This window comes from Siphateles boraxobius, unplaced genomic scaffold (assembly GCF_051911475.1).
Source record: "Siphateles boraxobius isolate OS27281-9 unplaced genomic scaffold, OSU_SipBor_1 6, whole genome shotgun sequence".
Classification (NCBI taxonomy): domain Eukaryota; kingdom Metazoa; phylum Chordata; class Actinopteri; order Cypriniformes; family Leuciscidae; genus Siphateles; species Siphateles boraxobius.
This window is the reverse complement of record NW_027509186.1, coordinates 39,875,955-39,889,626: the sequence shown is the minus strand read 5'-3', so window position 1 is coordinate 39,889,626 and position 13,672 is coordinate 39,875,955. Positions and strand designations below refer to the sequence as shown.

At 37.5% G+C, this 13,672-nt stretch overlaps 3 protein-coding genes across 3 annotated transcripts in view; 1 reads left to right on the top strand and 2 right to left on the bottom strand.

Moving 5' to 3' along the window:
* LOC143716536 (uncharacterized) overlaps window positions 1-13,169 on the bottom strand; it is a 66,165-nt gene extending 52,996 nt beyond the window's left edge. Inside the window, exons 1-2 of the mRNA XM_077209087.1 lie at window positions 12,947-13,169; window positions 11,262-12,703 (exon numbers count right to left, since the gene is read on the bottom strand). Coding sequence (XP_077065202.1) covers window positions 11,262-12,703; window positions 12,947-13,037 — 1,533 coding nt within the window. The 5' untranslated portion in view covers window positions 13,038-13,169. The remainder of the gene's footprint in view (window positions 1-11,261; window positions 12,704-12,946) is intronic.
* LOC143715491 (uncharacterized) overlaps window positions 1-13,672 on the bottom strand; it is a 659,702-nt gene that overhangs the window by 253,328 nt on the left and 392,702 nt on the right. The window lies entirely within an intron of this gene.
* LOC143715480 (uncharacterized) lies at window positions 4,132-5,794 on the top strand. The gene is made up of 3 exons (XM_077207314.1): window positions 4,132-4,466; window positions 4,716-4,994; window positions 5,375-5,794. Coding segments are annotated over exons 1-3 (366 nt in total). The 5' UTR covers window positions 4,132-4,381; the 3' UTR covers window positions 5,377-5,794.

Here is a 13,672-nt window from a genome sequence, read left to right as displayed (position 1 = left end):
CCTGTGGGACGCTTTCCTAAAATACAAAGAGTTTCATTTAACTTACTATGTCCAATCCTACGTTTTGTTAATACAACTTGCTCTTTCCTTCTATTTGACATCTCTCTTATAATACCTACTTTATTTTGAATCATGTATAGATGTCTTCCTTTACTTTCATGATCCCATTGGTATATTGACATATTTCCATTACCTTTTTCCACACTAGACTCTTACCTTCTGATTTTGGTCACACACACACACACATACACACACACACACACACACACACACACACACACACACACACACACACACACACACACACACACACACACACACACACACACACACACACACACACACACACACACACACACACACACTATTTTTCAAGATTTCATATAATATTTCTTGAAGCTTTTCCAGTCTTTATACTCATAAGAACTGATACAGAGTCACTACATACTAAAATGTTGCTAACCCTGGATTGTTCGATCCATTCTAATGCAATACCTATAGCACATAATTCAACAGCATAAACATTTAGGTTGTCAGATGTTCTTTTGCTAATGCCTATCTCATATTTAGGGATGTATACCGCAAACCCTGTTGCATCTGATTGTAGGTCCTTTGACCCATCTGTAAAAATCTGAATACTGTCTTTATACTTGTTCTTATATTTATACATTGGTTATATCTATATTTCTGTTACATCCTGTAATTGATAGAAGCTCTAAATCAACGTTCGGAATTTCCAAAGTCCAAATTGGTTTAACAGGCCATAGCACAGGGGTTCTCAAACTTTTTGTGTGTGTGGACCACTATTTGTAATCAAGAATTTTCGCGGACCAACTCATAATACACATAATAAAACATGTCTACACACAGTCCTACCTGAATTAATCCGCACCTCTAAATAGGCTTACTAGCACTAAAACTATAACTGGTCATCACAACAGGCTTGTTAAAAGAAAGTTTACTTCACACAACGGCTGCCACATATTTAATTTATTTATTTACTCAAGCGCTCGAGGGCATAATCAGGATGGGGGTAGATGGGGTGGTTTCATGACAATTAAAAAAAAAAAAATTAATTGGTTGTTGCGTTAAATCTTACCCAGATACAATCGTGCTATTTTCTGATTGGTTATTGTGTAGCTCGACTAACAACACCAGGGGAGACGCGCTTGATTCCTGCCGGTTCCATAGTTAGAGCGGAGCGGCCAGAGAAATTCTTGGAGCTGCGGCATATTAAATATATTATAAATAGTTTTTCTGCGTGAGAAATACGTGTGGCGGGAGTGCGTGACAAAGGACCGAAATGAGTGACTGTCACGCTCAATGTGTGACACTTGAGAGCCCTGATGAAGAACCTGTTGCTATCCACCGATCCATGTTACGGCACTGAACTTGAACGTCACGGCCGAGCGCCACTAGCCTATTTTAGTAATCACACAATAACTTGACAATTTAATTTAAATTTTATATCAATATAGGCCTACATATTCTTTTTACTTTTTATTTTCTTATGGGAATTTCCTGGTAAAATGAAGGTAAAAAAATATTTTATATTTTATTTTGCCTTTCCACGGACCACCTGCAGTACCCTGACGGACCACTAGTGGTCCGCGGACCACAGTTTGAGAATTGCTGCCATAGCACAGCAAATCTTTTATTATACACTTAATACACCCTTTCTTTTGCAATTAAATCACCTGTCCAGCCAAAACTTTCTTTCTTTCTTCTCTCCTTTTCCCAGCACTTCTGTAACACCTTTTTTGTTGGATGACTATCCTCGTGCCCTCTAAGATTTATCCAATAGTTTTCTGACAATTGTTTCCGTCTAAGCCACAATGGCATTTCACCTCCCTCAACCTGAAGTGCACATACTGGAGAAGTTTTGATTGCCCACAAGCATATTCTTAAAGCACACGATTGCACAATGTCCAATTCAGCTAATGTTGTCTTTGCTGCTGACCCATATGCAACACTCCCATGTCACTGCAATGATTGGTCCAGTTTTGGTCTGCGATCTCTAACCCAGAATAAAACCTGCTCCAGTACAGCTTAGCCGTGTAGCGGAAGTTACCATGGTGATGAACACAACTAAAAACCAGTCCACTTTCTTGAGCCCGAAAAAGCCTCAAACTTTAGATTTGCTCAAACTAATCTCGAACTTTATCTATTAGCAACTGAAACCGGCTTTGTGCAACAGGCCACAGGACGTTTTTGTTGTTTTATAGAGACAAAGAACTGCCTTACACTGACAGCTAAATGACAAGTCAGAATGTTACAACTCAAAAACAACTTCCACAAAACTAACATCACATAACTCAAGTTTATTTCACTATACGTTTGCTTTATCTGAATCTCACAGTTCATTTTCATTATTGGATCTGTAGAAACCTTTTACTCACAAAATCACACATTGTCAGTAAAAATGGTAATTTCATTTGTTGTTGAGAATTGACACGATGGTAAAAGGTCGGAACACAAGCAGGCAGCAAAGAATCCCGAAGAGAATAAACAGTCCAAGAGAAATTCACGGGAAGATAATTACACACGAAGAAACGCTCAGAGATGTTCACCAGGGCAAAACAAAAATTAAATTCTTCTTCTTTCTTTTTTTTTGGCGGTTGGCAAACAACTCTTAGGTGCATTACCGCCAGTGGGATTTGGTAGGTGGGGGAACCGTCAAATTTTGTGTAGGTGCAACAGGGAAAAATGACTCACCGTGGGACAACATATTGAGTATCGTTGTATAGCAATACTTTTTGGGACAAGAGTGTCACTGTGGCACCAAGTATCACAATACTTATTTACTTGATATTTGAATGGTTTTATTTTGGTCTATCAACACTGATATGATGACGATAAAAACGGCTGAACACTGGGAAAAAAGTGTCCCAGTGTCGTCGTGTGAACGACAACAATCATTCATATAACTATCTGGAACAATCATAAACGCATTAAACTTCAGTTTACAAAGACGTGAAACTCACCGAGTGGTCTGGGGTGTTCACTGATATGCTCACGCAAAAATCGCTGCAAAAGATGCTTTCCAACAGGTTTTATCGTAGTTTTTGGAAGAATGTCCGGTTGTGAGGCGTTGGAAAAGTAGGTCCATAGTTTTACAACGAATGGTAAAACACCTGTTGGAAAGCATCTTTTGCAGTGATTTTTGCGTGAGCATATCAGTGAACACCCCAGACCACTCGGTGAGTTTCACGTCTTTGTAAACTGAAGTTTAATGCGTTTATATGAATGATTGTTCCAGTGCCCCTATGAAACCATTGTATAGGTGGGGGGGGTGCTAACACAAAAACCTAAAATTCTCGGGACAGCAGCATGTGTCCAAATTTTAATCTTAACCGTTCGATTTCATCAGAAACGATCTTAAAACAGGGCTTTACTTGTAAAACGCCAAACTTACCCTTTAGTCAGTTTTAATTCAGGGATTGCATATGCCACTCCTACTCTCTTGTTTCTTTTTGATGCATCTGTATCTTAATATTATTTCCATATTTTCCTCCCACATACATTTCAAATGTACAGTTATCTATGGTAATCCCATTCTCTCTTTCTTCCAGTAGCGTTAGATCTATTGCTACCTCTTCAAGCATCCAAGGAGGAACACACAAATATGCTACCGTTGGACTTAAACTTAACGTATTAACTTCCGTTTCTCTAGCAACATTCTCTATTGCCCAACCAAAACTTGAGATCTGTTTTTTCTCCTTCTTTTGACAGGGCAATAGAAATGAGGCACTTCTTCTTCATCTGTGTTTTTTTATTGGCAGTTTGCAAACAAAGTCCATTACTGCCATCTGGATTGAGGTGTGAACTTATTGGGATGACATTTTATACATGTTACTAAACTATGCAAGTTATTCACAAGTGTATATGCATTCATTACTAACATAATATGTATTGGTATGGATTTCATATTAGTGTGCACGTGTATTTCATATATGTATTTTGAACATCCAATAGTATACATGTATATGCGAGTACTTTATAGGTGTATATGCACGTGTTATGTATGTATTGATAAGCGAAGTTTGATTTAAATCCTACGTGGCGCCTCATACTTTCAGCCTGTTGACACCAATAAAACGATTTAATGTGCCAATTTACTGAAGATCTCAGACATCACCATAATGAATGAGCTGAAAATAGGTAACTTTTGGAGACAAAGAGGTTTTTCAGCAGCTCAGTTAAACATGATGGCCCTGTACTTTTTAAATGCAGATTGGATAAAAACAGTGATCACAGTTCACACCTGCAGTGAAGCCCCTCCCACAACAATTCACCAATAAATACTGGGAATATTCCCATCATCCTACAAGAGAAGGACAAACTCCAGGAGTAGCAGCTGAAATCTGTGTGACTGTTAAAGATGGAGTTTATTAAAGAGGAGATTGAAGACATGAGTGATCCAGAACCATCCAGAATAAAACATGAAGATACTGAGAAACAAACAGGTTGGTGTCCATTCTTGATTCTTCATTGTTGACTGCTTTGATAGATGTGAATTAATAAGCCGTATATGGGTGATAAATTACGAAATGCATCTAAATCATATCTTTATATATGGCAGTGGTCAAACATATTTTAACTATATTAACAAATGAATGACTGAACAAAAAGTGAAAGATCTGATCTCTGTTGCTTTCCGCTATTAAATAATGGTTCACTTGAACTGATTCTAACTGTATTTCTGTGTATTTTAGACCAGGTGAGAGTGAAAGAGCAAAGACAAGAACTGAATGAAGTGGAGGAGGAACATCCTAACTTTACAATTCAAAGAACAAAAGCCAAAAAGACGCACACCTGCACTCAGTGTGGAAAGAGTTTCACACAGAAAGGAAACCTTAACACACACATGAGTATTCACACTGGAGAGAAACCGTATACATGCACTCAGTGTGGAAAGAGTTTCACACAGAAAGGAACCCTTAACACACACATGAGTATTCACACTGGAGAGAAACCGTATACATGCACTCAGTGTGGAAAGAGTTTTTCTCATGCATCAGGTCTCAGTCATCATCTGCACATTCACTCTGGAGAAAAACCATTTAACTGTGGTCAGTGTGGTAAATATTTTATTTCATCATCAAATCTAAAAAAACACCTAAAAGTTCATTCAGATGAGAAGCCTTATGTGTGTTCTCTCTGTGGAAAGAGTTATTCAAGGCCTGACAGTTTTAAATATCACAAGAAAACACACAATGAAGTGAAAGATTATATGTGTTTTGACTGTGGGAAGAGCTTTACTACATCTGGTGAACTGAAACAGCATCAACGAATTCATACTGGAGAAAAACCTTACAAGTGCTCATATTGTGACAAGAGTTTCACTCAGTCTGGAAACCTGAAATCACACAAGAAAGTTCATACTAGAGAAGCCGTACGACTGTACTCAGTGTGAGTTTTATATATAAAAAAGCCTTCTGACTCACATGAAGATGTGTCGTAAGAAGTCGTCACAGTGAGCAACATTTCATTTTCAAGTCAAATACTTTCAAGTAAATGTTGTGAGATGTACAAAATATGGAGTTGCTTCCAAAAGAGTGGGTCGTGAAGTTTGCATTCAAAGAAACAACAACAAACATAATTCTATGATTTTATGATGCAAGGCTTTTATTTTGAAAGACTAGCATGAAAGCTATTGAGACTTCTGTCAGACTCCTTTAAAGCAACTGAGAAAAACGTGTTTTCCTGATTCAGTATCTTTGTTCAGAGATTATTGTCATTATTATAATATTATTTTTATAACTTGTCATGAAATAAAAAGTCTCTCACCTTAGGAATACACACTTTCCTGTCTTGTCACTTCTTGTCAGCCGTTATACTGCAAATACGGCGCGCACTGGATATCATCACTTCATTATAAATAATAATAAATAAATAAATGACGCACAGAGTGTCGTAGTTATGTTGTCAATTAGTACGTCATGAAATTACCAAAAAGTACCAATAAATTACGTAACTGGTCGTGTGTTAACTGGGAAGGATCTGCGTGCAGGAATGATGTTCATTCTTTTCATCAGAAGACGTTTCCATATGTTTCATTAATAGTTCATGTTATATTGTGTATTTACTGTTGTTTCTGTTTCCCCAAAATGCCACTTCACATTATTTCACTATGTGTTATTTTGTACACTTTATTTTTGGTGGCTCTACCAACTTATTTTTATTAACAAAAAACTAAATGATCTGTAAGTCGACAACATTCGACAAGTCGACAAGACTTCAACTCATCAAAATAAGTATTTAAGTAAGTGTGTGTGTGTGTGTGTGTGTGTGTGTGCGTCAGTCACAGCTTAATGACCATGGTAAAATGTCCCAGTTGAGAACCACTGATCAAAACTAACTTTAGCTGGACAATAACTTTATTCTAAAGCTGCTGTAAAGCCAAAACAATCTCTGTTACTTTAATTTCCTATTATCACTGTAAAGCTGCTTTTAAACAATCTATATTGTTAAAAGCGCTATGTATATATATATATGTAGAAAAAAAACACCCAAAGTAGAATACTTTTTGTCTAATGCAGATGCTATATAGTCAACTAATTTAATAACTGCCATTGAAGTCGTTCGACTGAATCCATATTGATCGTCACTTATGTCATGCATTTTTCTAGGAAACTATCAAGCCTCTTCAGAAAAAGTTTTTCTAGTATTTTTGAAAATTGAGATAATTTAATTGGTCTATAGTTTGAGTATAAATGACTATCACCAATCTTGTAAATTGGAATAATTTTTGCAATTTTCATCTGATCTGGAAACACGCCAGATTTAAAGGACAAATTGAAGATATAGGTCAGGGGTTCTAATATTAAATGGATTATGTTCTTAACTAGTTTCATATCAATATCTTTCCAATCGGTTGAGCTTTTATTTTTAAAACCATTCAATCTCCAGTATTTCAGTTTTGGTAATGTCAGACACATACATCGAGGAACAGTTCCCACTAATATTTTCACAACTCTTTATGTTTCTACTTTTTGATGCGATAATACCTTTTGCCAGATTGGAACCAACATTAACAAAATAATCATTGATTTCATTTACTATCTGATTTGGATTTCTAATAAGGACTTCATTATCATTTGTGAAATAACTTGGACACTCTCGTTTATTATTCATTTTTTAAATAATATTGTTTAGTACTTTCCAAGTTCCTTGCATATTTAGGGGCCAAGCACTGAAGGTGCGGAGGCACCTATTGTATCTGTTCCGGTTCTTCTTCTTCTTCTTCCGACTGGGTGTCTATGGCAGCCCATAGAACCTTTTGCGGGAAAGTTGTTTTGGTTTGGCATTCTGATAGAGGACAGTCCCAACATTGAATACACCAATTTTGGTGTCTCTAACTCATTGCCTCTAGCCCCACCACTTGTCCAAAATTTCACTTTTATTATGCTAATAACTTTTGAACCATAAGGCCTATCGACAAAATTCCTGAGCTCATGGCGATTCGATTGCACCATGTGACGACATTTTCTGTCATAAAATCATTGTTCAAAAAAACGACCTTTTCACTACTACTAATACTTACTACTTTCAGCCTCGTTTCTTTTCTTTTTTTTTTTTTTTGAAAATAATGTTTTGTGTAGAAGGTAACTACAGAATTAAACGAGAGAATCTGGTAATTCGGATAATAAATGATTTTGTCTATGAAATTTCATTATACAAATGAAATTACAGAAAAATAGGTTGTCAACTTTTTTTGTCTTGTAAAGTTAAATATATAGCAGATTTCAATTAGCGACACAAATTAACCACATCTGCAGTTTATTGACAGAGGACACACAAACACACTAGAGATGGGAGGATTACCAGTTTCACTATAAACCACGACAAAATGTACTGGCGGTTAGTATTATCATTTAAAATGTAATTATCATTAAAACCGTGTTTGATTATCGCGATTTTAATAACATAAATCCCGTCCAGCCAGCAACAGTCTGACGCAGGCGCGCAGCGCGCAATGTTGGAGTTTTTTTATTCGAGAAGGAATGGCGGAAGGCGGTGACCGTGCTCAGGAGATTTTTCAGCCTTTTAAGAGGACCAAATCTGAGGTGTAGCAGAGAATGTCCAATAGGGGGAGAATTGGCACAGTATGGTTACTTCCAGTTTCTGGACTGGCTGCAGTAACATGTCTCTGTCCATGCGGGGGCGCTCAGGGTCCGAAATTAACACCCGCCAAGCGCCAAATCCGGGTAGATTTTCCGTTTGGCAAGTAAATCTCAAAAGGTTATCCACCACACTGGCGGGTAGAGTTGCACGATTATGACAAAAATCATAATTGCCGATTATTCCCTTGAAATTGTAATTGCGATTATTAATTACGATTATCACAATTTACATTTAATATAGGCATATTATAATACATGTTTACACAAAAATTGTTAACACACACAAGTACTGTCCCCCTTTACTTAACATACACATAAATTGTAAGAATGACTCATAGTAAAGAAAAACATTAGGACTATGCTAAAGCAATTAGCAATAGCAGTCCCAAACTAGTTTTTGTTAATACAATGTTGATATGAACCACCACAGTCATTTAAAAATATAAAAAACTAACACAAAGTGAAAATAAAGTGACATTTTTGGGTTATGGAAACGACACTTACCATGGTAAATACAAAATACTAACAAGAACTGTTAATGAAACAGCTCCTGGTGAATAGAATGGAAATCATACCTGCATGCAAATCCTTCTCAGCTAACACGTGATTTATTGGTATTTTACTTTTATTCCGTGACTAACTAATTTACATTGTAACGACGTTGCATGCTCGTAGTTTCTTTTGCACTTTATACAGTGAAGCAGTGATTGCATTGTACTTGCACTAGGCCTAGTGCTATTTTAATACCGCGTAGCATATTTTGCAAGTAAGTTTGTCGCCCTTTCTGTCGAAATGGTCCCACACAATAGCTACTTCTTTTTCACTTGCTTCATTGTGCTTGCTCAGCGAAATATGTCTTTAGGCGCGTGTGGTTGCGAGTGTCGACGCACCCCATGATTTAACAAATATAGGCTATATACTGTTTTTTTAACCATGCAGCAAACAAACAAAAAAGCTAAATGTGTGTGTATATATATATATATATATATATATATACACACAGGTCCTTCTCAAAAAATTAGCATATTGTGATAAAGTTCATCATTTTCCATAATGTAATGATAAAAATTAAACTTTCATATATTTTAGATTCATTGCACACCAACTGTAATATTTCAGGTCTTTTATTGTTTTAATACTGATGATTTTGGCATACAGCTCATGAAAACCCAAAATTCCCATCTCAAAAAATTAGCATATCATGAAAAAGGTTCTCTAAACAAGCTATTAACCTAATAATCTGAATCAACTAATTAACTCTAAACACACTCTAAAAGATTCCTGAGGCTTTTAAAAACTCCCAGCCTGTTTCATTACTCAAAACCGCACTCATGGGTAAGACTGCCGACCTGACTGCTGTCCAGAAGGCCATCATTGACACCCTCAAGCAAGAGGGTAAGACACAGAAATAAAATTCTGAACAAATAGGCTGTTCCCAGAGTGCTGTATCAAGGCACCTCAATGGAAAGTCTGTGGGAAGGAAAAAGTGTGGCAAAAAACGCTGCACAACGAGAAGAGGTGACCGGACCTTGAGGAAGATTGTGGAGAAGGACCGATTCCAGACCTTGGGGGACCTGCGGAAGCAGTGGACTGAGTCTGGAGTAGAAACATCCAGAGCCACCGTGCACAGGCGTGTGCAGGAAATGGGCTACAGGTGCCGCATTCCCCAGGTCAAGCCACTTTTGAACCAGAAACAAAGGCAGAAGCGCCTGACCTGGGCTACAGAGAAGCAGCACTGGACTGTTGCTCAGTGGTCCAAGGTACTTTTTTCGGATGAAAGCAAATTTTGCATGTCATTCGGAAATCAAGGTGCCAGAGTCTGGAGGAAGACTGGGGAGAAGGAAATGCCAAAAGTCCAGTGTCAAGTACCCACAGTCAGTGATGGTCTGGGGTGCCATGTCAGCTGCTGGTGTTGGTCCACTGTGTTTTATCAAGGGCAGGGTCAATGCAGCTAGCTATCAGGAGATTTTGGAGCACTTCATGCTTCCATCTGCTGAAAAGCTTTATGGAGATGAAGATTTCATTTTTCAGCACGACCTGGCACCTGCTCACAGTGCCAAAACCACTGGTAAATGGTTTACTGACCATGGTATTACTGTGCTCAATTGGCCTGCCAACTCTCCTGACCTGAACCCCATAGAGAATCTGTGGGATATTGTGAAGAGAAAGTTGAGAGACGCAAGACCCAACACTCTGGATGAGCTTAAGGCCGCTATCGAAGCATCCTGGGCCTCCATAACACCTCAGCAGTGCCACAGACTGATTGCCTCCATGCCACGCCGCATTGAAGCAGTCATTTCTGCAAAAGGATTCCCGACCAAGTATTGAGTGCATAACTGAACATAATTATTTGAAGGTTGACTTTTTTTGTATTAAAAACACTTCTTTTATTGGTCGGATGAAATATGCTAATTTTTTGAGATAGTAATTTTGGGTTTTCATGAACTGTATGCCAAAATCATCAGTATTAAAACAATAAAAGACCTGAAATATTTCAGTTGGTGTGCAATGAATCTAAAATATATGAAAGTTAAATTTTTATGGTGTTTAAATGCGTTTTGCACCATATTCACTGCAGCAACTGTAGCTTCTAGCTTTCTGCTGCTTCTCTTACAAGGTAGTGATGAAACGCACTCTGTAGCGCTGTTTGTTCGCGTTCGGCTACGGTAGAAACATGACGTCACAATATGTAGACCTTCATAGAAGAGGGTGCCCGCGGTTATGTAGATGTTATGTAGATATAAATGTCTCATTCTAAGGTAATAAAAACTTTACGGTTTATTAAGTAAGTTCTTTATACACCACTGAAAACATAGTTATGGATGTCATAGTACATTTCTGTTAATAGATACTCAACATTTTCACACATCGCACCTTTAAATGAGTTAGACAGAAGTCTCAATAGCTTTCATGCTAGTCTTTCAAAATAAAAGCCTCGCATCATAAAATCATAGAATTATGTTTGTTTTTGTTTCTTTGACTGCAAACTCCACGACCCTCTCAAAACGGTCTTGCGACCCACCAGTTGAGAAACAATGAACTAGATGATATCGTGCTTTTGGAAGCAACTCCATATCTTCTTCATCTCACACCATTTACTTGAATGTATTTGACATGAAAATGAAATGTTGCTCATTGTGACGACTTCTTACGACATATCTTCATGTGAGTCAGAAGGCTTTTTTTATGTTTGAAGCTCTTCTCACACTGAATACAGTAGTACGGCTTTTCTCTAGTGTGAACTCGCTTGTGTACTTTCAGGTTTCCAGGCTGAGTGAAACTCTTGTCACAATATGAGCACTTATAAGGTTTTTCTCCAGTATGAATTCTTTGGTGCTGTTTCAGACAGTCAGCTCTAGTAAAGCTCTTCCCACAGTCCAAACACACATGACCTCTCACTTCATTATGTGTTTTCTTGTGATGTTTAAAATTGTCCAGCCGTGAAAAACTCTTTCCACAGAGCGAACACACATAAGGATTCTCATCTGAATGAACTTTTAGGTGTTTTTTTAGATTTGATGATGAAATAAAATCTTTACCACACTGATCACAGTTAAATGGGTTTTCTCCAGAGTGCATGAGCAGATGATAACTGAGAGTTGATTCACTAGTGAAACTCTTTCCACACTGAGTGCATGTATACGGTTTCTCTCCAGTGTGAATTCTCATGTGTTTGTTAAGATTTCCTTTGTGTGTGAAACTCTTTTCACACTGAGTGCATGTATACAGTTTCTCTCCAGTGTGAATTCTCATGTGTTTGTTAAGGTTTCCTTTGTGTGTGAAACTCTTCCCACACTGAGTGCATGTATACGGTTTCTCTCCAGTGTGAATTCTCATGTGTTCGTTAAGGTGTCCTTTCCGTGTGAAACTCTTTCCACACTGAGTGCATGTATACGGTTTCTCTCCAGTGTGAATTCTCATGTGTTTGTTAAGATTTCCTTTGTGTGTGAAACTCTTTTCACACTGAGTGCATGTATACAGTTTCTCTCCAGTGTGAATTCTCATGTGTTTGTTAAGGTTTCCTTTGTGTGTGAAACTCTTCCCACACTGAGTGCATGTATACGGTTTCTCTCCAGTGTGAATTCTCATGTGTATGTCAAGGTTTCCTTTGTGTGTGAAACTCTTCCCACACTGAGTGCATGTATACAGCTTCTCTCCAGTGTGAATTCTCAAGTGTATGTCAAGGGATCCTTTGTGTCTGAAACTCTTTCCACACTGAGTGCATGTATACGGTTTCTCTCCAGTGTGAATTCTCATGTGCATGTCAAGGTTTCCTTTGTGTCTGAAACTCTTTCCACACTGAGTGCATGTATACAGCTTCTCTCCGGTGTGAATTCTCATGTGTTCGTTAAGGTGTCCTTTCCGTGTGAAACTCTTTCCACACTGAGTGCATGTATACGGTTTCTCTCCAGTGTGAATTCTCATGTGTGTGTTAAGAGTTCCTTTCTGTGTGAAACTCTTTCCACACTGAGTGCAGGTGTGCTTCTTTTTGGCTTTTGTTCTTTGAATTGTAAAGTTACGATGTTCCTCCTCCACTTCATTCAGTTCTTGTATTTGCTCTTTCACTCTCACCTGGTCTAAAATGCATAGAAAGACAGTTACAATCAGTTCAAATGAACCATTGTTTAATAGCGGAAAGAAATAGAGATAAGATCTTTCACTTTTTATTCTGTCATTCACTTGTTTATATAGTTAAAATATGTTTGACAACTGCCATATATAAAGATATGATTTAGATGCATTTCGTAATTTATCACCCATATACTGCTTATTAATTCACATCTATCAAAGCAGTCAACAATGAAGAATCAAGCATGCACACCAACCTATTTGTTCCTCAGCATCTTCATGTTTTATTCTGGATGGTTCTGGATCACTCATGTCTTCAATCTCCTCTTTAATAAACTCCATCTTTAACAGTCACACAGATTTCAGCTGCTACTCCTGGAGTTTGTCCTTCTCTTGTAGGATGATGGGAATATTCCCAGTATTTATTGGTGAATTGTTGTGGGAGGGGCTTCACTGCAGGTGTGAACTGTGATCACTGTGTTTTTATCCAATCTGCATTTAAAAAGTACAGGGCCATCATGTTTAACTAAGCTGCTGAAAAACCTCTTTGTCTCTAAAAGTTCCCTGTTTTCAGCTCATTCATTATTGTGATGTCTGAGATCTTCAGTAAATTGGCACATTAAATCGTTTTATTGGTGTCAACAGGCTGAAACAAACTACAGCATCATCACCTTTAACTTCAGTTCTTGTCTTTGCCCTTTCACCTCCATCGGTTCTAAAACATTAAAACATTAAGTTGTTAGAATGAGTTCTGGAGGATAAATGTGAATTTTCAAGTGAACCCTGATTTAATAACAGAAAACAAGTGAGATCTGTTTATCAAATATCAGATCCTCTTGTTAATAGTAAAAATGTGAATGACAACTGCTGTAAGATTATGGTATAAGTGAATTTATGACATTTAATCCTAGATTATTTGCTTATTTTTCACAGCTCTTATGATTGGTATCTAACAATAAATATATATATATATATAT